This window comes from Mesoplodon bidens (genome assembly GCF_964165515.1).
Source record: "Mesoplodon bidens genome assembly, chromosome: 18".
Lineage (NCBI taxonomy): Eukaryota > Metazoa > Chordata > Mammalia > Artiodactyla > Ziphiidae > Mesoplodon > Mesoplodon bidens.
This window is the reverse complement of record NC_138175.1, coordinates 57,947,009-57,973,619: the sequence shown is the minus strand read 5'-3', so window position 1 is coordinate 57,973,619 and position 26,611 is coordinate 57,947,009. Positions and strand designations below refer to the sequence as shown.

Here is a 26,611-nt window from a genome sequence, read left to right as displayed (position 1 = left end):
CCAAAGCTCTGATGAGGAAGACTTCATGTTGCCGACTCCCATCCCATTCCTTGAACTCATGCCCTCATTCTAGGGCAAGAGAAGCAGTACATGGTCAAGCACAGAGGATTTGGAGACCCACTGCCTGGGTTCACATCCCACCTCCGTGACCTTGGGCAATTTACTTGAGCTTTGTGTCTCAGTTTCCTTGTCTGTAAAACGGGAATAACAGAACCCCCTTCTTATGAGAGTGTGAAAAGTCAGTACCAATGCACAGAAAGCATTAAGATTAGTGCCTGGCTTGTAACAGGCACCAGCAAAAGTTATTAATTTCTACAGGTCTCAGAGGCAGCCAGGTCTGCCAGAAAGTGACATATGCATTCCTAAAACTCTCTGCGGTAGGTAAAGTTGCAGGCAAAAACCAGATGGAAAATGGGATCCGTGATACATTTTAAAAAGACAAACGATTAAAATGGTAGTGCAGTTTTATACTTGCTAACTAACTATGAAACACATGACTGGTACAATAAATACTGCAATGCTACAATAAATACTACAATATTACAATAAATAAATGAATACTACAGCCGGGTACAGTTTCATTGTGGGTTTTTTGTTTGTTTGTTTGTTTTTTGGTGGTACGTGGGCCTCTCACTGTTGTGGCCTCTCCCGTTGCGGAGCACAGGCTCTGGACGCGCAGGCTCAGCGGCCATGGCTCACGGGCCCAGCCGCTCCGCGGCATGTGGGATCTTCCCGGACCGGGGCACGAACCCGTGTCCCCTGCATCGGCAGGCAGACTCTCAACCACTGCACCACCAGGGAAGCCCTCATTGTGGGTTTTTTTTTTTTTTTGCATTTACCTCTTTGGAAAAAATCATGCATACGCAAACATGAAATTCCCGTGGCGAGCAAATCATCCCCTAATGCAACCATTGCATGGGCACAAATTTGCACTTTCAAAAGCAGCCTTGGAACAGAACTAAATATGCATGTTTCAATTCCCTCTTCTTGCTTTTGATCACCATCCCCTCCGAGGCTAGAGCTCCAAACTCTCACAGCCTTTATACTTTTATTTATTTTTTTTTTATTATTATTTTTTTTTTGCGGTACGCGGGCCTCTCACTGTTGTGGCCTCTCCCGTTGCGGAGCACAGGCTCCGGACCTGCAGGCTCAGCGGCCATGGCTCACGGGCCCAGCTGCTCCGCAGCATGTGGGATCTTCCCGGACCGGGGCACGAACCCGTGTCCCCTGCATCGGCAGGCGGACTCTCAACCACTGCGCCACCAGGGAAGCCCAATATACTTTTAAACTTTCATTCCCAGCAGGGAGAGTCTTTCTTAGGGGGGAGACCAGCAGTTTGGAAGGACCCCGTAAAAATCCAGCAGCAACCTTCCTGCTCCCACGAGCACCAGGAAGCCGTCCCCCGCACAGACCCACTCACCATTCATCTCTGCTCTCATCTGCTCGCATAGCGAAGTCAGCTTCATGCGCTCAAAGATGCGGACGGCCACGTCCCATATCTGCCTTACTGATAAGTGTCCCTTCAACAGACAGAGCAGGTTGGTGGGACTGATGGCCTTCAAGTCTGCCCAGGAGACCTTCTGGACGTTCTCAGGCAGCAGCTGTGGGGACTGGAGGCGAAGTTTGAAATCCTCCAGCTGATACCGATCCAAGCCCGTCAGGTAAGACAGTAGCTTGTCACTGGAGCCATCAGCTACAAAGAGGCTAGGAGAAGCCATCCGGCCCAACACGCAAGGTTTCCAGCTTCACTCAAGAACGCTTACAGCCACAAAATGAATAGCACCTGTAGAAGACAGACAGCTAAGACCATGAACCATGACTTTCACCTCCTTCAAGACTGTCTAATCTAGCCGCGTGTCCTGTTTTCTCCTCACGGCACCTCCTGCTCTGTGTTTGTGTGGCTTATTTCTCTCTCCCTCTTCCACGTAAATGTCAAGTTGCTTTGAACACAGACCTTGCCTGCCCTAGGCTGTACCACCAGTGCCTAGAAACACACTGGACAGACATGAGGACCTCAGCTCTAAGGAGAAGGAAAAACGATATTCCTGGAAGAAATGTTCACATCGTGAGGTACGGGGAGGTCCTTCTGGATGACACATGATTTGGCTTGAACTTGATGCTAGCTAGAACAGCCTGTCACACATACATTGTACATCTGCTTTAACCATGAAGTGTGGCTCATCATCCAGTTATAGGAAGGGTTAAGTCTCAACCCCCTGCAGTCTCCCACCATCAGTGCACTGAAGGGAATTCAGGATGAGAAAAACAGGATGAAGCTTTCTGTGCTTTCATCTTCAGGCTCCTACATAGTGAAATGCACATCTAAGGAAGAATTTCAATGACCCCAGAATCTTGCATCTTCCCATATATAAACACTAAAATCAACCTGAGAGACCTGTTCTTTCTGATTAACAGTCATCTTTTACAAATATGTATGATTGACTGCATGTATTTCCCAACCAAAAAAAAAAATCATATATCCTGGCCCCTCCTTTACCTCTTTGGAGAGTCCCCTCACAGCTACTGAGAGGCTGTTTCCCAGGCTATAATCCTCAGTTTGGCCCCCAAAAAAGTCTTCTAATCTTATTATAGATTGTTTATTATTTACATTAACAATACTAAGCACTTCCTATATACCATGAATTGTTACCCTCATTTCATTCTCTAAACAACCAGTCACGCACAGTTTTGTTTACTAATTCTATTTTTTTAAATCTAAGAAAAAAAAAAGAAATGGTCATGAAGAACCTAGGGGCAGATACGGGAATAAAGACGCAGACCTAGTAGAGAATGGACTTGAGGATATGGGGAGGGGGAAGGGTCAGCTGTGACAAAGTGAGAGTGAGGCATGGACATATATACACTACCAAACGTAAAACAGATAGCTAGTGGGAAGCAGCCACATAGCACAGGGAGATCAGCTCGGTGCTTTGTGACCACCTAGAGGGGTGGGATAGGGAGGGTGGGAGGGAGCGAGATGCAAGAGGGAAGAGATATGGGCACATATGTATATGTATAGTTGATTCACTTTGTTATAAAGCAGAAACTAACACACCACTGTAAAGCAATTATACTCCAATAAAGATGTAAAAAAAAGTGAAAATGAAATGACATCTTCACAATGCTGTAAAGAATAAAATACCCTGCCACTTAGATTCTATGTCCAGTGAAAATATCCTTTAAAAATGCGGGGAAAATAAAGAGATTTCCAATCAAATGCTGAGTAGCCAGGGGCCGCCGGGAGGTGGGAGAAATGGGAGATGTTAGTCAAAGAGTACACATTTCCATTACACAATGAATAATATCTAGGGATGTAATGCACACCTTCATGGCTATGGTTAATAATACTCTATTGTATTCTTGGAATTTGCAAAGAGAGTAAGTCTTAAGTGTTCTCATCACACACAAAGTCAACTATGTGAGGTGACGGATGTGTTCATTAACTTGATTGAAGTGATCATTTCACAATGTGTATGTGTGTTAACTAATGTTGAATAACTTTCAAAATCATTTTGGACAACTTAGACATGAACAATTTTTATTTGTCCATCTTAGCTCGATAAAGCTGTAAATTTTTAAACTTTTAAAAACAGAATGTATTGCCAGCAGACATACATACCACTAAAAACCATCTAAAAACGTTTTCAGATGAAAGCATAGCAGCACAGAAGGAAAGAAAAAGCACAGAAGTAGCTGGTGTGTGAATCAATGTGAATGAAAATTAACCCTTGACAACAACACCTTCTGGACTTTATAACATACGTAGTAAAATATGAAAACAATAACACAGGATGAAAGAAAGTAAATGAAACAAGTTTCAAGGTTCTTGCATTGATTGTAAAGTCCGGATGTAATCTCAGGTCAACTACTGGTGAAAGATGAATATTGAACTCTCTGGGACAACCACTCTAAGGATAAAAGAATGTAACTAAGTTAAAGAAAAATGATATTACAAAGTATTTTGTTTATTCAAAAAATGGTAGAAAAGGAACAATAGAAAACAAGAAAATATACTAAATTTCAAATGTGTCAACAATTATATAAGCATAAGGGGGGCTAAACACTAAAGAAGACTATGTCAAATTAGACCAAAAATAAAAGGTACACTTCAAGTACAAGAGCATAAAACGTTTAACATAAATTAATGGGGAAAAATGCAGTGTGCACACCCTAACATGAAAAAAATGGGTACAGCTATATCATTACCAAAATAGATTTTAAGGCAAAGTTGTTACTAAATACAGCACACTTCATAACAGAATCAGTCCAGCAGGAAGATACAGCAAGTCTAAAATTTTATGTACCAAATAGTATAGCTTCAAAATATATAAAGCGAAAACTAGAACTAAAAGAATGATTCATTGGAGATTTAAACACACATCTCAATAACGAAGTGAACAAGCAGTGGGTGGGCTGGACTGGGAGTTCAGGATTAGCTGATGGAAATTATTATTCTATATAGAATGAATAAACAACAAGGTCCTACTGTGTAGCACAGGTAACTATATTCAATATCCTGTGATAAACCATAATGGCAAAGAATATGAAAAAGCATATATATGTATAACTGAATCACTTTGCTGTAGAGCAGAAATCAACACAACGTTGTAAATCAACAATACTTCAATTTTTTTTAAATGGAAAAAAAATTTCTTCAACCTTTCTGTACATGCCTACGAATGACTTTGGAAAGCACCACAAACACTGATTTGGGGAGTTACAGATAAACTTTAGTGATCAGGTGAATTCAAAAGCATGGAATCCATGAATAAGGAAGATCAACTGTAATTAGTATCATGTGTGTTGAGTGTAAGACGGGATCCCACAGGGTCCATGAGATTATACTGTGTAGAACAAGCAAGCCTAGGAAAGGGAATTGTAAGAGACTTGAAGGATGCATCACATTGAGGCAAGGAAGGTGGAAAGAGGATTATAGGGCAGTGATCCGTGAAAACAGGTGCAGAAACCCTGGAGGGAGAAAACACAGGAAGGGAGAAATTCAGCTGCACTTTCTCAAAGACCTATCAAATCTCCTGGGTCTAGAAAGTGGGAAGCTTCAAAGGAGAGAGGAACAGAGCAGAACCCTATGGTCCTTGCCCCCCATGTCCTCAGCCTGCCTTTTGTCTGTGGGAAAACTTTAGTCAAAGAATAAGTCTAATCCGAGAAGTGAAAAAGTGCAGAAACGAAGGAAAACACTCCAACAAGACTGCATAATAATCATTTAGTCTTTAAGCATAGTCAAGGACTTTAGTTCCTCCTTAAGGGCTATAAGGTAATATTCTGAGCCATATCCTGTGAGCTGTCTTGTAGATACTGAAACGCCCACCAGGAGGAAGAAGTTAAACTACATGATGACCAGACTGTAGCCGTGACATAAGCTGCCACAATTCTGAGAACTGGCCTCAAGGAAATGGGAAAAAAATGACCCTGGACCTGAAGACTAACTGTACTTAAAAACAATCAATGAAGCTGATCAGACCACTGATGACCAATTTCAAGATGACTGTCAGAGGTGACTGTGCTGTTTCTGCATGGAGCCCCCTCTCTCCCGTCTATAAAAGCCCTTGCCCCTTGACTGTCAAGGAGGGGGGAGCCGGCCTTTGGACAGGAGTCCTCATTCCCGCCCTGCAGCTGCCGGCATCCAAAATAAAGCAGACTTTCCTTTCCACCAACCTTGCCTCTTTATTGGCTTTTGAGCGGCGAGCAGCCTGACCCCACTTTCACTTACAAGAGGACAAAGGTGCAACAGATTCCTGCTGATTAAGAAAACACCAGCAACAATGACTCTGCATCTTCCACTCCCCACCCCAAGCTCCTCGTAACCACATTTCTAGTCTCTGCTTATAAAAGTTGGAGTCTTTTCTGCACCTCACAGACTGGAATCCTGCAGTACTTTCCTACTGGGACTGGCTTACTCCACTCAGGATAACGTTCTCCAGCGTCACGCATGCTGTCACATACGGCAGGATTTCCTTCTTTTTTAAGGCTGAATAAGATTCTATATGGACTTCCCTGGTGATCCAGTGGGTAAGACTCTGCGCTCCCAATGCAGGAGGCCCAGGTTCCATCCCTGGTCAGGGAACTAGATCCTACATGCCACAACTTTAAAAAAAAAAAAAAAAAAAAAAAAAAAGATCCCACATGCTGCAACGAAGATCCCGCATGTTGCAACTGAGACCCGGAGCAGCCTGCCTAAATAAATAAATAAAATAAATAAAATAAAATAAAATAAATAAGCAAGCTTAACCCTGTTCTCATTAAAGTTTTTTTTAAAAAAAAGGGCTTCCCTGGTGGCACAGTGGTTGAGAGTCCTCCTGCCGATGCAGGGGACACGGGTTCGTGCCCCGGTCCGGGAGAATCCCACATGCCACGGAGCAGCTGGGCCCGTGAGCCATGGCCGCTGAGCCTGCGCGTCCAGAGCCTGTGCTCCGCAGCGGGAGAGGCCACAACAGTGAGAGGCCCGCGTACCGCAAAAAAAAAAAAAAAAAAAAAAAAGATTCTATTGTATGTATCAACCATGGTGTAAGTTTCAGTTATGCAAGATGAATTTGTTCTGGGGACCTGCCCTACATCAAAGTACCCATAGTCATCAATACTGAATTGTACCCTGAAAATTTTCAGAGGATAGGTGTCATGTTAAATGTTCCTACTACACACCCACATACACACACAGGACACAAAGAAACTTTTGGAGGTGCTGGCTATGTCTGTTCCCTTGATTGTGGTGTATGCCTGTGTCCAAACTCATCAAGTTACATATGTTAAATACGTGCAGTGTTTTTTCGTATATTAATTATACCTCAAAAAAGCTGGTTGTTTCTAACCACCCCACTACTTTAAATCAATCACAATAAAGCTGTTCTTTTAAAAAAGAAAAGAAAAACCAAAGGACACGAAAGTTTGAAGCCCCAGAGAAAGGAGACATCACTTACCCATCAGACTTCCAATCTCATGCAAGTTTCTAGACGCCCTTTGCAGGGAACCTCAAATAAAGTCAACTCCACGTCCTCCCCAGCCTGTGATTGGCCCTCAGGTCCCTTCAGCTCCTATCAGATCTGTCTCTGGGCGTCCCGCCCCCTCCATTGCAGCCTATCCCTGCATAGGTCAAGAAGCCACCAAAACTCAGCTGCTACAGGTAATTGCTGAGTCCTCCTCTTTTAGGTGTAAATCATCCCCACCTGGGAGAGGAGAGGCAGAGATGGGTTTCTAATTAAAACCCATCTGATGTAAATGGAATCTTCCACTTTAGCCAAAGGTCACTGATGTGAATACCTCTCCTACCATCTGAGGGGTCTTGTAGAACAATGAAGGACGAGAGGAATCAAGAGTGCCTGAGGCCTCAGATACGGAGAACAGACTAGTGGTTGCCAAGGGGGAGGTGGGGGGGAGGGAAGGATTGGGTTTTCGGGGTCAGCAGATGCAGACAATCATATATTGAATGGGTAAACAACAAGGTCCTACCGTATAGCACAGGGAACCATATTCAATTTCCTGGGATAAACCATCATGGAAAAGAATATGAGAAAGGAAGCATATATATGTATAACTGTACATATATATGTACATATATATGTATACTGTACAGCAGAAACTAACATAACATTGTAAATCAACTATACTTCAATACAATTTTAAAAAAGAGTCTATGAGCCCTGAAAATCACAGAGGCAACTACATCTAGGGACGACTTCTTCTCCCAATGCCAGGAAAACCACCTATGAAGCCGTTCCATCATAAACACGGAGGCTTTTCCACTGAAGTCAGGAACAAGACAGATGATCTCATGGCCACTACTAATTAACATCATGTTGGAGGTATTAGCCAATTAAATTAGCAATTTTAACGAATTTAACTCACCCCTGTCACAAACATCATCCCAAAGCAGAAGGAAAATGCACTTGGTTTGCCCCAGCTTCCAACTTCATAGGCTCTGGGGATCCAGGAAGTTGACAATTGTAACTAATTTTAAATTTAAATCAGCAGTTAGGAAGCAAGTAGAGAAAGGCATAAGAATTGGAAAGGAACAGGTAAAACTATATGTGCAGATGACTTGATTACATTTCAGAAAACCCAAAAGACCGCAAGGAAATCTACTACCAATATATGTGTTTATATACATGTCTCTGTGTGTGTGTGTGTGTGTGTGTGTGTGTGTGTGTGTGTCATTTTCCTACATGCTCTGTCTCTGAGTCCCCTTCGACAGGGTCTATTGCTTTGGGACCCGCATTAGGTCCTGGTGATACTGAAACCCTCCTTTTGCTTAGTAAGATTACATTCCAAATAGGGGAGATGCTCATGTGAGCAAGATCATCCAATTAATTGCTGTAGATGTTTTCCGTTGGATGCAGCACCTTTGGGTTGACAACAGTGTCAGCCCTCTGTGAGTTTGGGGAACACTCCAATCCTGTAATTTTCTAAAGTTGCTTGTTCTTCTGAATCTAAGAGGTAGGGGAGCAGGTCCGTCACAAATGGGAAGCACCTGTGAGAATAAGCCTTGTAGCCCAATTCCTCTGACCGAGGATGCTAAATGCTTTCAAATCTGTGCCATGGAGAAGAGTGATAATGCACCAGCCTCAGCCAATGGGAAGGGAAGATGCATGTTGCCCAGAACCCCAGAGCCTATTAGGGTGGAAAGTGGGGCAGACCAAGTGCTTTTTCTTCCTGCCTTGGGAGATGTTTGTGACAGGAGGAGACAGGAAGCCTAGTTCCCTTCAGCGGTGAGTGGTGGTGCTGTTCTCCTCTCTCTTCTGTCTCCTATGTTTCCACATCACTTTCTTACAGTTTCTATATCAGATACTTGAGTTCACCAGGTCCAGTTGGGCTCAGTTTGTTCTTCTTCTTCCAGTTCCTTGAGCTGTAAAGTCAGGTTGTTTACTTGAGACCTTTCTTTTTTCTTAAGGTAGACTTTTTCTTTGTGCTCAAATATCAGAATAACAGAATCAAGAGTGGAGGTGAAGCTTAAGTAGCGTGGCTACTTAAGAGGTGGTCGTCATCCACAGCGAGCTTGCAATTCTCCAAAACCACTGCAGTGAATTGAAGGAGATAAAACTTTGAGTCAGTGCCCAATACATGATGACTTAAGTATCCAGGAAGTTCTCAGGTGATGGAGACGAGTTAACAGATGATAATATGTAAAAAAGATAACTCAGAAAAGTGATAGGATACGAGTAGTAGGTAGACCAAGGCGAAGGCCCCGCTCCCTGTGACTTCATTCTTTTGTCTTCCACATTCCACTTTTTACACACAATAAACACGATGGAGGAAGACAAAAGAAAGACATGTGGTGGCGAAGATGCAAGAAGATGCATAGAAGGGAATAAACCTTTGATTCCAGGTGCTTTTTATAAATTCCCATTGAGCCTTTAAAATAATCATGGTATAGGAGGAAGCCCTGAGTCATTGTTAGCTATGATGAACCAGGCACTGTCTTAAATGTACTTGTGGGTGTATGTCTTTGAGAATCCTCACAACCCCAAGAGCACATATGATAAGATCCCAGTATCAGAGATGAGAAAAGAGGTGCAAAGAGGCTCTGCAATTTTCCCAAAGTCACCTTGCTAATAAGTGGCAGAGAGAATTAAACACTACAAAGTGGTTTTGAGTCTAAACACTGAGCCCCAGTAGTGGAGGGGCTCCCAGGGTTTTCCGCAGGCCAGAGACTCTTTGAGGAAGGGGGGAAGAGGATATCCAGCACGTGGTTTGCTCCATCAAATATGGATTACATAAATCTGTCCCCCGGGGTGGTGTTCTCACGTTCGTGTAACTTCATGTCTCCCCAGGTCGTGTCTCTTCTCTCTTCCAACTGGTCCCCTTTATCGCTGGCGCTGAGGCTCTCGGCCTCGAGTAAAGATGACTGACGTGAACTGGAATTCTGACTCTTCCTCCTGCTCTTCCTCCTCTCCTTCCCCCACTTCTTTCTCCTCTCACTCGCCTTCTTTCTTCTCATCCTCTCCCTCCTCCACCTTCCCTTTCAAAGATGCAGTCATGCTGTACATGGTCTATTTAAACAAGGAGAATCTACAAAGGTTCAAGCAGCTTTTAGTGGAAGAGAGCCCCAGACCTGGCTCTCTCCAGATCAGCTGGGACCAGCTGAAGACAGCCCGGTGGGGGGAGGTGGTTCACCTCCTAATCGAGTCCTTCCCTGGACGCCTCGCTTGGGAGGTGACTCACGACATCTTCGCCAAGATGAACCAGGCAGAACTGTGTCTTTGGGTACAGATGGAGCTGAATGGTGAGTAAGAATCTGGTATACAAGACGGGGTTGGGCTTGGGTGCTACAGAGCTAAACGCTTCACTAGCCACTCCTATGTAGATACACTATACTTACACTTTAGTTTCTTATACATCTAAATGTACACATACATAGATATATACACATATAGCACATACATACATGTATATTAAAGCATTTATTTTTTAATTTTTCAACTATGGTTTTATTTTCTAATTTGGAAATTGGCTCCCTTTTTCGTTGACATATAGTTGATTTACAGTGTTGTGTTAGTTTCAGGTGTACTGCACAGTGATTCATATATATAAATATATACGAATATATATATTCTTTTTCAGATTCTTTCCATTATAGCTTATTACAAAATACTGAGTAGAGTTCCCTGTGCTATACAGTAGGATACTGTTGTTTATTTTATTATTTTTTAAATTTTTATTGGAGTATAGTTGATTTACAGTGTTGTGTTAGTTTCAGCTTCAGGTGTTAGTACAGCAAAGTGAATCAGTTATACATACACATATATCCACTCTTTTTTAGATTCTTTTCCCATATAGGCCATTACAGAGTATTGAGTAGAGTTCCCTGTGCTATACAGTAGGATACTGTTGTTTATTTTATTATTCTTTTAATTTTTATTGGAGTATAGTTGATTTACAGTGTTGTGTTAGTTTCAGCTTCAGGTGTTAGTACAGCAAAGTGAATCAGTTATACATATACATATATCCAGTCTTTTTTAGATTCTTTTCCCATATAGGCCATTACAGAGTATTGAGTAGAGTTCCCTGTGCTATACAGTAGGTCCTTATTACTTATCTATTTCATATATAGTAGTGTGTATATGTCGATCCCAATCTCCCAATTTATAGATTCCACATGTCTCTAATTCCATCCACGTCGCTGCAAATGGCATTATTTCATTCTTTCTTATGGCCGAGTACTATTCCATTGTGTGTATGTACCACATCTTTTTTCCCCATTCATCCCTCGATGGACATTTAGGTTGCTTCCTAAATGCACATACATGTATATTAGAGTGTTTATGTGTTTTACATATATGCGTGTGTGTGAGTGCAGTGTTCGGCTGGGCTGTACATTTATATGTTATTGAACACCCTCCCCAGGACCTCCTGACACACCCCCATTTTCTCACTTCCCAGCATCGCGATGGGAGGTCTGGGTAATCTTCTTCTCCCTGAACTAAGGTGCTGAGCGAATGAGACCCGTGACTGACGGGGCCACCTCTCTCCTACACGGCCCCATTCCCTCCGTGTGGCTCTCCCTGTTCTGTCCACTTATCATGCCCACGAGGGGCTCGTTTGTCTGTTCCAGACATTTTACCTAACTTGGAACCAGAGGCCTTGAACCCAAGAGAAACACAAATGAACTTGGAGGAAGATGAGTCTGGTATGTGCTGGCCCTGTGCAGATTCTGGTGGAAAACAGGCTATGGGTGGGGATGAGAAGCCCAGTCCCCAAGGCAAGGCAGGTTGTAAATGAGTATGTCTAGTGTCCCTTCTGTGAATCAGAACTTCAGAAAAAAGAGCAGCTCTGCACTCACCTAAGCGGGAAGTCCAGCCACCGACCCAGCTGGATGCAGGGGCTCAGGCTACATCCTCGAGACATCACTTCTCTCCCTCCTTCCATTGGATTCAGTCTTGAGTGGTTCCTCGTCTGCTCACTGGCCCTTTCTGCCACCAGCTGCCCTTAGCAACACCAGCAGGAAAGAAGAGTGCTTACTTCTCATTTTTCCAACACAAGTCCTAGAGCTCACTGCCTTGAATGAACTGAGACCATGAGCTCCTCGAAGAATGATGTGGTGAAATGCTCTGGTGGGTGGACACTGGCTCATGTGCTTATGAGACAGCTTGATGGTAGGTCCAGCCACAGTCCAAAGTAACGGTTGGAGAGTGGGAAGGGGGCGGTTCTCCAAAAATATTAGGGTGCTGTTGCCAGGCTAGCAATGGTCAGTAGGTAGGCAAATACAGCAGCTATCTGAATCCATCCCTCCTTCCCCTACTCCGTTATCCTGGACCATCAAAGTAGGATTCTAGGGAATTCCCTGGGGGTCCAGTGATTAGGACTCAGCGCTTTCACTGCCGAGGGCCCAGGTTCCATCCCTGGTTGGGGAAGCTGAGATCCCACAAGCCGTGTGACGCAGCCAAAATAAAATTTTTTAAATATATTTTTTAATTTAAAAAATACAAATAACATAGATAAAGCTACCCCAGCCATCTTCTGAGAGTTAAGAAACAGGAAGAAAGGACCAAAGAACTGCGGTGCCAATAGAAGCTATGGGGTCACTGAACCAATTTCAAGAGCTTTATAACTGCCCCCCACTTCTTATGTAAAGAGCAGTTCTTGCTTTGTCTAAGCCACTTCAAGGTGTCTGTTCTGTTCCTTGTAGCCTCTTAATTGATGCACTGCTCTCCGAAACGTGTGTGATTGATGCACTGTGTCCTGGAGCTGGATGTAGACATCAAGCCTCGTTTTCTGGTTGTTCAGTTAGTTCTCACAAACAACTGATGTTGTACCCTGTAGCTCTCCCATCTCATTCATCCAGATAAATTACGGGAGTACAGACTACACTTGATGAATGAATATTCGACCCTATGGAACAAGACCGCTTGGCCTGGGAACCACATGGACTTCTTTTACCAAGACCTACACAGAGAAGAGACATTCTTACCCTGTCTACTTCTTCCCAGAAAACCTCAAGGAAGACAGCCCAAGACTGTGGTTCTTCAGGGGGTCGCCGGGGTTGGAAAAACAAGCCTGGCCAAAAAAGTGGTGTTAGAATGCACAGAAAACAAGTTCTATGCCCACAAGCTCTGGAACGCTTTCTACTTCCACTGCCAGGAGATGGACCAGTTGGACGAGCAGAGCTTCGCTGAGCTCATTGCACGCAAGTTGTCCGGGTCTCGGGCTCTGGCGTCCAAGATCATATCCAAAGCAGACCAGCTTCTACTCCTGTTTGATGGCTTCGAGGAACTAACCTCAACCCTCATAGATAGACCCGAGGACCTGAGTGAGGACTGGAGCCAGAAGGTGCCCTGGTCTGTCCTCCTGACCAGTTTGCTGAGCAAAAGAATGCTTCCCGGGGCCACGCTAATCATCTTCCTGAGGTTCACCTCTTGGAAGAACTTGAATCCCTTTCTGAAATGCCCATCTCTGATAACCCTTACAGGGTTTAGTGTGCCTGAGAGATCCAGGTATTTCAGGACGTACTTCAGAAACAAGAGCGAAGCCGATGAAGCCTTGAGTTTTGTCATGGGAAACACGATTCTCTTCTCCATGTGCCAGGTCCCTGTCATCTGCTGGATGGTATGTTCCTGTCTGAAACAGCAGATGGAGAGAGGAGCAAATCTCCTGCACACGTTTCCAAACGCCACAGCTGTATTCGTCTACTTTCTTTCCAACTTGTTTCCAGCCAGGGTTAGAGACCTTTTCAATAAGACTCACCAAGAACAGTTGAAAGGTCTGTGCCCCTTGGCCACAGAGGGTATGTGGGAAAGGAGATGGGTGTTTAATAAGAGAGATCTCAACCTGGCCAGACTGGATGAAACAGACGTTGAGACTTTTCTCAGCGTGAATATTTTTCGAAGGGTGGTGGGCGACAAAGACCTTTACGCCTTTGCCCACTTGAGCTTCCAGGAATTTTTTGCTGCCTTGTTGTATGTTCTCTGCTTCCCACGAAGACTCAGAAATTTCCATGTGTTGGACCGGTTCCGTGTCCTACGCCTGATAGCACATGCCGGAAGAAAGAGAAACCATCTTGCCCAGATGGCGCTTTTTTTATTTGGCCTTTTAAATGACACGTGCGCTCTAGCCGTGGAGCAGGTGTTCAGATGCAAGGTGTCCTTGGGCAACAAGAAGAAATTGCTGAAAGTCGCAGCCCAGCCACATGAATGTGATCCACCAACCCCGCACCACGGGGTCCCACAGCTATTCACCTGTCTGCATGAAATCCGGGAGGAGGTATTTGTGAGTCAGATCCTAAACAACTGTCGGAAAGCTGCTTTGGTCATCAGCAGAAGTAAAGACGTGCAAGTGTCTGCCTTTTGCCTCAAGTCCTGTCGACGTCTGCAGGAGTTAGAGCTGACTATCGCCCTGATCATCACCAAAGCGAGCAGGCGCTACCCGGATCACCTTCCTGCCTCTGGCTAAGTGTGCCCATCTCTCCCTTGGTAGATTCACGGTCCTATCGGGGACCTTGCCTACCATCTCCTGGGCATCTAGGGCGACCACCTCCGTCTTGAGGGGATCCCTTGCACATGGGACTTTCAGTCTTAAAAACAGAACACAACGTAAAATAGATAGCAAGTGGGACGCAGCCCCATAGCACAGAGAGATCAGCTTGGTGCTTTGTGACCACCTAGAGGGGTGGGATAGGGAGAATGGGAGGGGACGCAAGAGGGAGGGGATATGGGGATATATGTGTATGAATAGCTGATTCACTTTGTTATACAGCAGCAACTAACACACCATTGTAAAGCAATTATACTCCAATAAAGATGTTAAAAAAAACAGAAGGTGTTCCTGGGGTGCCGATTTCCATGCTAAAACTGGGAGAATCCTGGAAAAAACCAAGATGAGTGGTTCACCTACCTTGCCTCTATGCTGCACACCCTCCTTCCCATGTATGTGGGGACTCTGTTTCATCTATCACCCCAACTCTGTATATCAGAAGCTTTTTAGTCTCTAAGGAAGTGCTGTCCAATGAGACTTTCCATGATGGGGAAGAATGAAGGAGAAAATTAGAGGGACTCTCAGAGCCAAAGACACTACGTGCTGATCTTGCTCTGGATTTTGGATTCTGCGCTCACCATGCCCCTCCCCCACCCCCCAAAAAGAAAGAATAATTTTCCCTTATTCTGTTCCTATATAGAGTTTTTTCTTTTTAGTAACAATTTCATAAGCACAGAGTAAGAATATGGATTATATTTTGCATCCTAATCTCTGTCCCCATATAAATCCTAAGTGATTAAAACTCCTTTTTCCCTAAGTCATAGGAAAATATAAGTGAGGCCACAAGTCTTCCTGGAATGAAATGAAAAATCCTGTAACAGTTCTGCTGGGCATCTTCTTAAATGAGGGCATCTTATGAAAGTCATAAAGGGGTCTGTGATCATAAGGAAGCCCTGGGTTTGCTAGTAGGTTTTCTCAAGCTTAATCTCTAACGGTGAGCCCTTTTCTCTTTTTCTCCCACACAGACCAGAGGGCAGTGAGAGGTGTTATCTCTGGTGGCAAGACTTCTGCTCTGTGTTTAGGACACATGAGAGTCTGGAAGTCCTGGCTGTGACAAACAGTACTATGGATCCTGATTCAGTGAAGGTCCTTTCTACAGCACTGAAACATCCACACTGTAAGCTCCAAAAACTGATGTGAGTATAAAACAAATCCTAGTTGGAAGGAATTCCATGGAAACAGTCTCTTTCCCTCTCTGGTCACGCTAGACGTGCTGAAGGCATCCATGTCCGTAGGTTTTTTTCCTAGTCTTACTGAGATAGAATTGACATATAACACTGTAGGTTTAAGTTTTACAGCATAATGACTTGACGTACATATATTGCAAAATGATGACCACAGTAAGTTTAGTTAACATCCATCACCTCACACAGTTACCAACATGCTCTTTCCTAGTGACTGAATGGTCTACTCTCTCAGCATCTTTCCGATCTACCACACAGCAGTGTTAACTACAGTCACCCCAGCACTTATTTGTCTTATAATTGGACGTTTGTACCTTCTGACCATGTTCACTCAATTCCCCCACCCCCCCGCCTCTGACAACCATAAATCTGATCTCTTTTTCTATGAGTTTCGTTATTTTTTAGATTCCACATGTAAGTGAGGTTGTTTTTCTAAAGAAGACATACAGATGGCCAACAGGCTCATGAAAAGAGGCTCAACATCACTAAACATTAGAGGAATGCAGATGAAAACCACAATGACATATCACCCCACACCTGTCATCAAAAACACAAGAGATAATAAGTGTTGGTGAGGATGCAGAGAAAAGAGAACCCCAGTGCACTGTTGATGAAAGTGTGAATTGGCTGCCACTGTGGAAAACAGCATGGAGGTTCCTCAAAAAACTAAAACTCCTAGTTGTTTTTACTGCCTGAATGGTTATGTGCTAAGCAGGTACTTAGTATGGTATACCACTGCATTCCTTTGAGGTAAGTACTGTTATCCTGATTTTTTTAAAGGGAGAACCAGAGAGGTTAAGTGACTTGTCTGAGATCACACAGCTGGTAAGCTTTGGGGAACGCTCTCCATCTCAGGTGGTCTGAGGCTCGCCTTCTCCATCACCACACCACACTTCTGTGATACATCACGCTTAGCAGGCCCCTGCATGTCACAGGTCAAGATTTCCATGAAAGTGGGAAGAAGGTGAGCCAGATCCAATTGCAGTTTGGCAGGCTCTACGAAATGAAACATGCATGTACACCTTGACCCCAAGGTCCACTTTTTAAAATCCACCCAAGGTAAATACATATGCACATACTTGGAGGAATGGTTGAGAACATCACTGCAACATTATCTTCAACAGCAAAAAATGTACAGACATTTATGTAGCACTCACCCTCTGCTGGGCTGTCTTAGGTCCAGCGTTACATTTCCGTGCTCTTAAAACTCACAGCCATCCTAAAGAAGTAGGTATTTCATGAGGAAGCTAGGGCACAAGGCTACACAGCTGGTACCTAATTGGAATACAGATTTAAACTCCAGAATCAGTGGCTCCAGAATCAGTTCTCTTAGCTACTACCCTATACCCTATCTCCCTAACGTTTTTAAAACTCAGAAACTTAATACTTCATCAAAATTCCTTGAAATAGCCCACCTGAACTATTTTCTCTCCTGTTATTATAATGGTTATCATTAGCTCCCATTTTTTGAGTACCTTCCTTTCTACATCAAGCCCTACGCAGAGCCTCTTAGAGGCATCATGTGTGTTCATTCTTGTGATCATCCTAAGTGGAAAATGTCATGAGCTGTCTCGAGGACGTGAAATGAAGTTTAGGGAGATTAAGTGACTTACATAACGTCGTCCAACTAGGAGGCTGAGCTGAAAAAAGAAGCCAGTATGGAGCCCTGGCCTGCACAGAAAGGTCCCTCACGTATTTATGGACTGATTGAACGAAGAACTAATTAGCAAATGGGGAGATGGTGGTCAAAATGTACTACAAACTTCCAGTTAAAGGATGAATACTTCCTGGGGATCTAATGCACAGCATGGTGACCATAGTTAACAATACCTTATGGTATACTTGAAAGTTGCTAAGACAATAGATCTTCAATGTTCTCACCCCCAAAAAAAATGGTAAGTATGTGACCGGATGGAGGCGGTTAGCTGAAGCTCAGGTTGTAATCATTTTGCAACATGTAAGCGCATCAAATCAACAAGTGCTGTACACTTTAAACTGATACATTGTTACCTGTATCATCTCAACAAAGCTGGAGGGAAAAAAAATCTAATTAGCCACCTTGATTGTGGTGATGGTTTCATGGGTGTAGGAACACGTCCAACCTCATGAAATTGGGTGCATTAGATATATGATAGATGCACTATTTTTGGTGTGTCGATTATACCTCAATAAAGCTGTTCAAGAAAAAAGAGCTGATGGGCTGATGCGAGCCTATGATAACTGGACACTGCTTACCTCTGCAGCTTTAGGCATGTGAGTCCCCTCGTGTTGAATGAAACCTTAATCAGAGTTCTGGTGGAAAACCAGTACCTGAGATACTTGGAAATACAAGACACGGAAGTGAGATGCCACGTCATGGAGTTTCTGTGCAACGCCTTGAAACACCCCCAGTGTTTTCTACAGTGTCTGAGGTGAGACTGGGACGGATGGAGAGAGAACCCTGGCACCCAGGCGGTCTGTTCAGAGGTGGGGGTTACATGCTCAGCCTGCCTGACATCTTACTGGAATCAGTTGTCAGTTTCACTCAGCTTCTTTCTTTTATCAAAGTATAGTTGATTTACAATATTGTGTTAGTTTCAGGGGTACAGCAAAGTGATTCAGTTATACATATATTTTTGCAGATGCTTTTCCATTATAGGTTATTGTGAGATATTGAATATCGTTCCCTCTGCTATACAGTAAACCCTTGTTGTTTATATATTTTATATATAATAGTGTATATCTGTTAATCCCACACTGCTAATTTATCCCTCTCCCCACCCCTTTCCCCTTTGGTAACCATAAGTTTATATTCTATGTCTGTGAGTTTGTTTCTCTTTTGTAAATAAATTTATATTATGTTTTAGATTACACATATAAGTGTTATCAAAATATTTCTCTTGGGCTTCCCTGGTGGTGCAGCAGTTAAGAATCCGCCTGCCAATTCAGGGGACATGGGTTCGAGCCCTGGTCTGGGAAGATCCCACATGCCACGGAGCGGCTGGGCCCATGAGCCATGGCCGCTGAGCCTGCGCGTCCGGAGTCTGTGCTCCGCAATGGGAGAGGCCACAACAGTGAGAGGCCTGCGTACCACAAAAAAAAAAAAAAAAAAAAAAAAGCCAACAATATGTCAGAAAAAAGTCATAAAAATTATAATCATATTTAGCAGTTTGTTTAATCCCATGTAATTAACTTTTGTTCTGTTTGAGTCCAGTTTTTTTGTCATTACTTTTGTTGACCTTGCCTGATGATTAAGGATGACAGTGACAGTGAAAAGTGTGTGAGGTTTTTGTTAAGGCTTGTATGATTTGTCCAGTGAAGTGGGTACCTTGATCACTGGAGATTGTAGAAGGCATACCCCAAGTGGAAAACACATTTTTAACCATTTTCTTTTCATTTAGAGGGCATCAGCCCTGCAGCCAGGAAAGGCTTTAACCCATCAAAAAAAAAAAAAAAAAATGAGGTTTGTCAGGGCACCAGAAAAAGCCAACCGGCCATTTTGGATTTTCCATAGCCCTGACTGATTGATTTACAGCTATTGTTTACCCATTTTAAATTCCCTGATTTAGGAGTAGACTGTTGCCACGTCTTTAGGACATCAGGATGGCAAAAGTCTGGCAATGAGGGGTTAATTTTTGTAGAAGCAGAATGAACTTGATCTACATGTGCGGGAGTCCTCATAGATCATTGTGAAATGCTACTTATTCACTCAGCCAAAGTAACGAAAGATCTTAAAAGCAAATATAAATCACTTAAAGGCAAGGTAGTTCACACAGTCTGTTATCAAAAGCAGCATTCCAAGAAAACTTTGTTCTCTTAACAGAGAGAGAAAACCAAATTCCAGTCTGGTACCAGCTTACTGTTAATAACAAAATCTATTTACCTAATTTATTTTAATTCAATCTTAGATAGACCTTTCTATAAATCTTGAAGAGGTAGTATTTTTGCAAAGGCAGTTCAACATCTTAAGAAAAATTGTACCATGTATGAAACTCTTTTCTTGGGGTCCACTTTCCACAAAGCTTTTTCATCACTTTCTGTATCCATCACTTTATTTTCCCATTCAGAAACAGCCACCTGGAAGTCAGTCCTACTTCCTTTTCCCTTAATAAAATCCAATTCCATTCCTCAAAATTTCTTTAATAAAAACACACATCCTGCTTTCCTTAAGCAACCAACGATGAACTGTCCTTTATATCAGCACTCTTTAGATTGGTAAACATAAATCCAAATAATAATTTCTTGAAGAATGTGCTTTCTTATAGAAGATATCTCAGTGTGGCACCAAACACATTTATTAATAGTCCCAATACCTTTTGTTTCTCTGGAAAAGGAAGCCAGCGTTCAGTAATTAATGTTTCAGTATCTTATTTTATTTGGAAATGGCCGAGTTATTAAATAAACGTCCATCCTTTAACTTAATTTAGCACAACTCTAAATTTTCAAGTTGTCGAATATCTGGAGAGATTATTCTTAAGTAGACATTCCTAAAACATAATTATTCCTAAAAAGTTCACCCAAAGCTCTTATTTCATTTACATTTTCTTACAAGTTTCTTCACATCGACTTATTTTCATTGCTGACAAATTTGCAACAGATATAATAAGATCTTAGTTTATATTAAACCTAGGCACAGGGCTTCCCTGGTGGCGCAGTGGTTGAGAGTCTGCCTGCTAATGCAGGGGACACGGGTTCGAACCCCGGTCTGGGAGGATCCCGCATCCCGCATGCCGCGGGGCAGCTGGGCCCGTGAGCCACAATTGCTGGGCCTGCATGTCTGGAGCCTGTGCTCCGCAACGGGAGGGGCCGCGATAGTGAGAGGCCCGCGCACCGCGACGAAGAGTGGCCCCCACTTGCCACAACTGGAGAGGGCCCTCGCACAGAAACGAAGACCCAACACAGCAAAAATAAATAAATAAATAAACTCCTACCCCCAACATCTTAAAGAAAAAAAAAAGAATAAACCTAGGCACAATAAAAGTACTATACTTAATGTTGATGGCTCCAAAGACATGTCTGTATTAATTAGATCAACAAAAACATTAATACCAGGTATTAATTTAATATTGAATATTTCCCAGTTCACATGAACCTGAAATTTATTTAGCTTACTTTTTCTCGTATTTAGAATTGTTTGATTTGTAAGCACTTACTTTTCTTTTAAGCCAACTAAATAGAACTCATTTACAAATTAACCTCAGCAATGTTATCCAAAGACAGAGACACATACTGAGATATATGTATATCCAGACAGACAGAGATCTCATGGTTTCTGCTTGAGATTTAAAATGTCTCTTGGCCCCCTTTTCTTCCCTTGGCTTGAAGTTCTACTAATTAACCCAAGGCTGAAGTCTCAGGCAAAGTGGGCTGTGTTTGAAGCTCAAGGATATGAGTTAACTTCAAGTGTTTTCCTAGGCATTCTTTTGTTCCCTCAGGGTCAGAATTCTGAAAAAAATATTTCAACAAGCTAGCTTTCTCTAATTGCATATGCAAAAGAACTGGTTTTTCTTAATTGGTTTATCTTTACCAATTTTCTCCGGAGTCTAAAGAATATTGAGGCCACACTGTCAGAAATCATCCTCTTTCTGTGGTCATGGTTTCATAGCTAAAATTTAAACCAGATAGTGCTCAAATTGGCTCTTAACAGGGGCAGACTAGCTGATAAAATGTTGTCCCAGCAGGCATTGTCCCTCTGGGGACATGGGGTCTTAGTTTGAGCAGAAGAATCTGAGGAGAAAGGGAACTTGCAGGACTGGGGGAAGCTTGGTTCCCGCCCCCTGAGAGGTGGGAGAAGTTAGAAGGGGATCGTTTAGAATGTCAGGAGAGTTTTTTCTGATTCCTCAGGCTTTTGATTGTGGAGCCACCTAGAGCAGGATTATAATAAAGGGGCATAAAGTCCTGAATATAAGGGAACCTCAGTCCATTTTTCCCATCGTGTGGCAATAAAGATCTAATTGTAGGAGACCCATTTTCAGGCCATTTTTCTTTGTCATTGGATCATAGTTATAGGTCGACCAGTCATTTAAAATTTTCCCCAAGGGTTCCCAGGTTGGGGTACAGCCTTAGAGGAAGCGCTTCCCATTTTACCTCGAGCAGTTGGTAATAAATGTTAGATGTTAGCGCGCTCAAATCAAAACGTAAACATTCACCTCGTCAGCTGGAAGTCACACATAAAACATAAACTGGAAAAGGAAACAGCAAAGGGATGCTCAAAAAGAAAAAAGAGAAACATATGGTGGAGACGCACCCAAACGTAACTTCCGAGTCCCACTCGACCTAGACCATCACCCCAAAGTGGCACCTTACATCAGAATTTCCCTTTGCAGGGAGAAGTCTTTCTCAATAAGCTACCCCAGGACGTTTATTGAAGGCAGCTGTTTTTTCTTTGCAACCCCCACAGGCCATCTGAATATTAAATGCCCGTCAACACAAGTTACCAAGGTGTTGTTATGAGAAACAGCCACAAGGCGGCAGCATTTCTTCATGCCCCACCCTTTTCTGTTTTACTTTTTTTTAATTTAATTTTTGTTTTATATTGAATTAGAGTTGATTTCCAATGTTCTGCTTGTTTTAGGTGTACAGTAACTTGATTCAGTTATCCATAGAGGTATATCTATTCTTTTTCGGGTTCTTTTCCCACATATGTTTTTAGAGTATATTCAGGAGAGTTCTCTGTGCTACTCAGTAGATTTTGGATTATCTATTTGACATATATTACTGTGTATATGTTAATCACAACCTCCTAATTTGTCCTTCCCCCTAAATTCCCTTTTTGATAATCATAAGTTTGTTTTCTAAGCCTGTGACCCTGTCTCTGTTTTGTAAATTAGTTCATGTGTATGAATTTATGGATTCACCTATAAAGGATGTCTTACGATATCTGTCTTCCTCTCTCTGACTTACTCCACTTAGTATGATAATCTTTCAGCCCATCCATCCATGTTGCCGCAAATGTCATTATTTTCTTTCTTTGTTATGGCTGAGTAGTATTCCCTTGTAGAAAAGTACCACATCATTTTCATTTTTCTATCAGTGGACATGTTGGTTGATTCTATGTCTTGGCTATTGTTAAGAGTGCTGCCCTGAAAATAGGGGTGTACTTGTCATTTCGAAATATAATTTCTCTCCAGATCTAAGACCAGGAGTGGGATTGCCAAATATTAGAGTAACTCTATAATCAGTTTTTTGAGGAATTTCCATACTGCTCTCTAAAGAGGCTGTACCCATTTACATCCCCACCAATGGGGGAGGAGGATTCCCTTTCCACTGCCATCTCTGGCATGTACTAAAAAGCTTTTGCACAGCAAAGGAAACCATAAACAAGATGAAAAGACAAACCACAGAAAGGGGGAGAAAATATTAGGAAATGAAGTAACTGAAACAGAATTAACTACCGAAATACACAAACACCCACACAGCTCTATCTCAAAAGGGATGGGCAGATGACCTGAAAAGACATTTCAGCGAAGAAGACATACAGATGCCATAAAGCACATAAAAGGGTACTCAAAATCACTAATTAGGAGACAAATGCAAATCAGTACAGTGAAATGAGGTATCACCAGACACAGATCAGAATGGCCAACATCAACATCACGCCATTTGCAGCAACATGGACGGATGGACCGAGAGATTTTCATAATAAGCGAAGTAAGGAAGACAGAGAAAGAAAAAATCAAAAGATATCCCTTGCAGGTGGACTCCATAACAGAGACAGGTGTAAAGACTTAGAAAACAAACATGATTATCAAAAAGAGAAGTAAGGAGGGAGGGATACATTAGGAAGTTGAGATTAACATATATGCACCAATATATGTCAAATAAATAATCCACAAGGACCTACTGAATAGCACAGGGAAATCTCCCGAACATATTCTAATAACCTATATGGAATAAGAACCCGAAATAGAACCGATATAAGTCTTTGGATAACTGAATCCAGTTTGTGTACACCTACCACAAACACAACATTGGAAATCAATGGTACATTAATATGAAATAAAAATTAAATAAAAAACGAACACGGAGAAAAACAAAAAAGGGTGGGGCATGTAGAAATGCTGCCGACTTCTAGCTGCTTCCCATAATTACACCTTGAACACCTGACGGGCACTTGCTCTTCACAAGGCCTAAGGGGCTGTAAAGAAGAAACACCTGCCCTCAAAAAACATCCTGGGGTAGGTCAGCAGGAAAGAATTCAAAACAAGGCAAACGTACCAGAAGCCAGTTTCAGGAGGTAAGTTTTACTCACCCCGCATACAAAAAACCACAAGAAAAGAGGTCCACGTCGATAAATAGTAGAGAAATGTTAATCAAAACTAAAGCGAGGTATCACCTCACACCAGTCAGAATGGCCACCGTCAACAAGTCTACAAACAATAGATGCTGAAGAGGGTGTGGAGAAAATGATACCCTCCTACACTATCGGTGGGGATAGAAACTTGTAACAGCCACTATGGGCCCCAGTGTGGAAGGTCCCTAGATGATCAAGAAGAGAATGAAATTAGAACACTCCCCAACACCATACACAAAAATAAACTCCAAATACGTTAAAGTTCTAAACTTTAGGCCGCATACTATAAAACTCTTGAGGAAAACCTAGGCAGAGCATGCTTGGACATAAATTGCAGCAAGTTCTCTTTGAATCCATATCTTAGAATAATGAAAAATAAATGCAAAATAAACAAATGGGACCTAATTTAACGTAAAAGCATTTGCACAGCCAAGGAAACCAGAAACGAAAGAAAAGGACAACCCTCACAATGGGAAAACAATAGTGGATAACCAAGATATCCACAAGGAATTCATCTCCAAAACATAAAGGCAGGTCATGCAGCTCAATATCAAAAACACAAACACCCCAATAAAAAATGGGCGGAAAATCTAAATGGACATTTCTCCAAAGAAGACATACAGGTGGTCAAAAAGCACATAAAAAGGTGCTCAGCATTCCTGATTAGGAGAGAAATGCAAATCAGTGGGTAAAATGAGGTATCACCTCACACAGGACAGAATGGCCATCATCCAAAACTGTGCAACAATAAATGCTGGAGAGGGTGTGGAGAGAGGGAAGCCCCTACACGGTAGGTGGGGACGAATATCCGTGCATCCACTACGGACAACACTGTGGAGGTTCATTAAAACACTAAACATACAAGTACCATGTGACCCAGCCATCCCACTCCTGGGCGTGGATCCGGAGAAAAACAAACTTTTAAAAGACACGTGCACCCCAACTATCCAGGCAGCACTAGGTACAATAGCCAACGACCAAGCAACCTAAGCATAGAAAGACAGATGAATGGATAAGGAAGAAGTGGTCCATACACTCCATGGCATATTCCTCAGCCATAATACAGCATGAAAGAGTGCCATTTCCAGCCACGGGGAAGGAAGTAGAGATAATCCTAGTAACTCAACTAAGGGAAACTGGGAAACACAGGTCTCATATAATATCACCTATAGGTGGAGCTGAGAAATGGATACAAATAAACGTCTTTACAAAACAGAAACAGCCTCACAGACCTAGAAAAGTAACTTATGGTTACCAAAAGGGAAAGGTGGTGGGCAGGGAGAAATTAGCCGGTTGAGAAGAACATGTACACACTAGCCTTTATAGAATAATCAACAAGGACCCACTGTAAAGCACAGGGGACCCTACTCCACACTCTGGAATAAGCTATATGGGAAGGGAAGCCAAAAAAGTACATATAAACGTTTAGGTATAAGTGAAACAAGGGGATGGAAATCACCCCACCCTCCCCCAAAAACCCTCCACAGCATTATCACTCACCTACGCCCCAAGACAAAATAAAAATTAAAAGGAAGGAAAGAAAGAAAAGAAACGCCGATTCTATTTAACCGAGGCCTTGGTGACATTGGCTGGTGTCACAGCCCTGGAGCCGGACAAGTCTTGGGTCCCAAGGCTGGACTTTCGGGCGGCTGAGGGAGCTGGGAGGATGTGCAGGCAAACGGGCCCCCTTTGCACTGGGAGTGCCTGGTCCTCTCTGCATGGGCCCACACTCTCCAGATCCCCCCAGGCCCTCCTACCGGGAAACCAAGCAGGACTCTCCCTAAGGCTCTTGTTGCCACAGTAACCAGAGTTGGGCTTGGGGAAATGCTGCCGCCTTGTGGCCGACTCATGTAACAACAACTTTAAAACCGGTGCTGTAAGGCTTGTGGGATTTTAATTCCAGAGCAGGGATTGAACCTGGCCCTCAGCAGCGAGAGCGCCGAGTCCTAACCATTGGACTGCCAGGGAATTCCCTCAAATGCCTTTTCTATGTCTACTGAGATGTCATGTGATTTTTATCCTTCACTTTGTTAATGTAGCAAAAACAAACAAATGAGACCTAATTAAACTTAAAAGCTTTTCCACAGATAAGGTTACTATCAACAAAATGAAAAGACAATGTACTGAATGGGAAAAAAATATTTGCAAATGATATGACCGGTAAGGGGTTAATATCCATAATACATAAACTGTTCATACAACTAAACATTAAAAAGCCAATTAAAAATGGGCAGAAGACCTGAATGGAAAATTTTCCATAGACAACATACAGATGGCCATCAGACACATGAAAAGTTGGTCAACATTGCTAATCTTCAGAGAAATGCAAATTCAAAACATATTAAGGTATCACCTCACACCTGTCAGAATGGCCATCATCAAAACGTCTACAAATAACAAATGTTGGAGAAGATGTGGCAAAAAGGGGACCCTTGTACACTGTTTTTGAAATATAAATTGGTGCAGCCACTATGGAACACTTTATGGAGGTTCGTCAAAAACTATAACGTAATCCAGAAATTCCTGTCCTGGGTGTATATCCAGAAAAATGAAAACACCAATTTGAAAAGATTCATGAACCCCAATGTTCATGCAGCATCATTTACAATAGCCAAGATATGAAAGCAACCTAAGTGTCCATCAACAGAGGAATGGATAAAGAAGACGTGGTTTGTATAGG

The 26,611-nt window shown here is 42.7% G+C and overlaps 1 protein-coding gene across 1 annotated transcript; it reads left to right on the top strand.

The window, feature by feature from the left end:
* Positions 1-9,984: 9,984 nt before the first annotated feature.
* NLRP8 (NLR family pyrin domain containing 8) lies at positions 9,985-14,394 on the top strand (the record flags this gene model as incomplete). Its single annotated transcript, XM_081216093.1, has 3 exons — positions 9,985-10,231; positions 11,561-11,635; positions 12,791-14,394. 3 exons carry the CDS (start codon positions 9,985-9,987, stop codon positions 14,392-14,394), a joined length of 1,926 nt encoding a protein of 641 aa, XP_081072219.1.
* Positions 14,395-26,611: the final 12,217 nt, after the last annotated feature.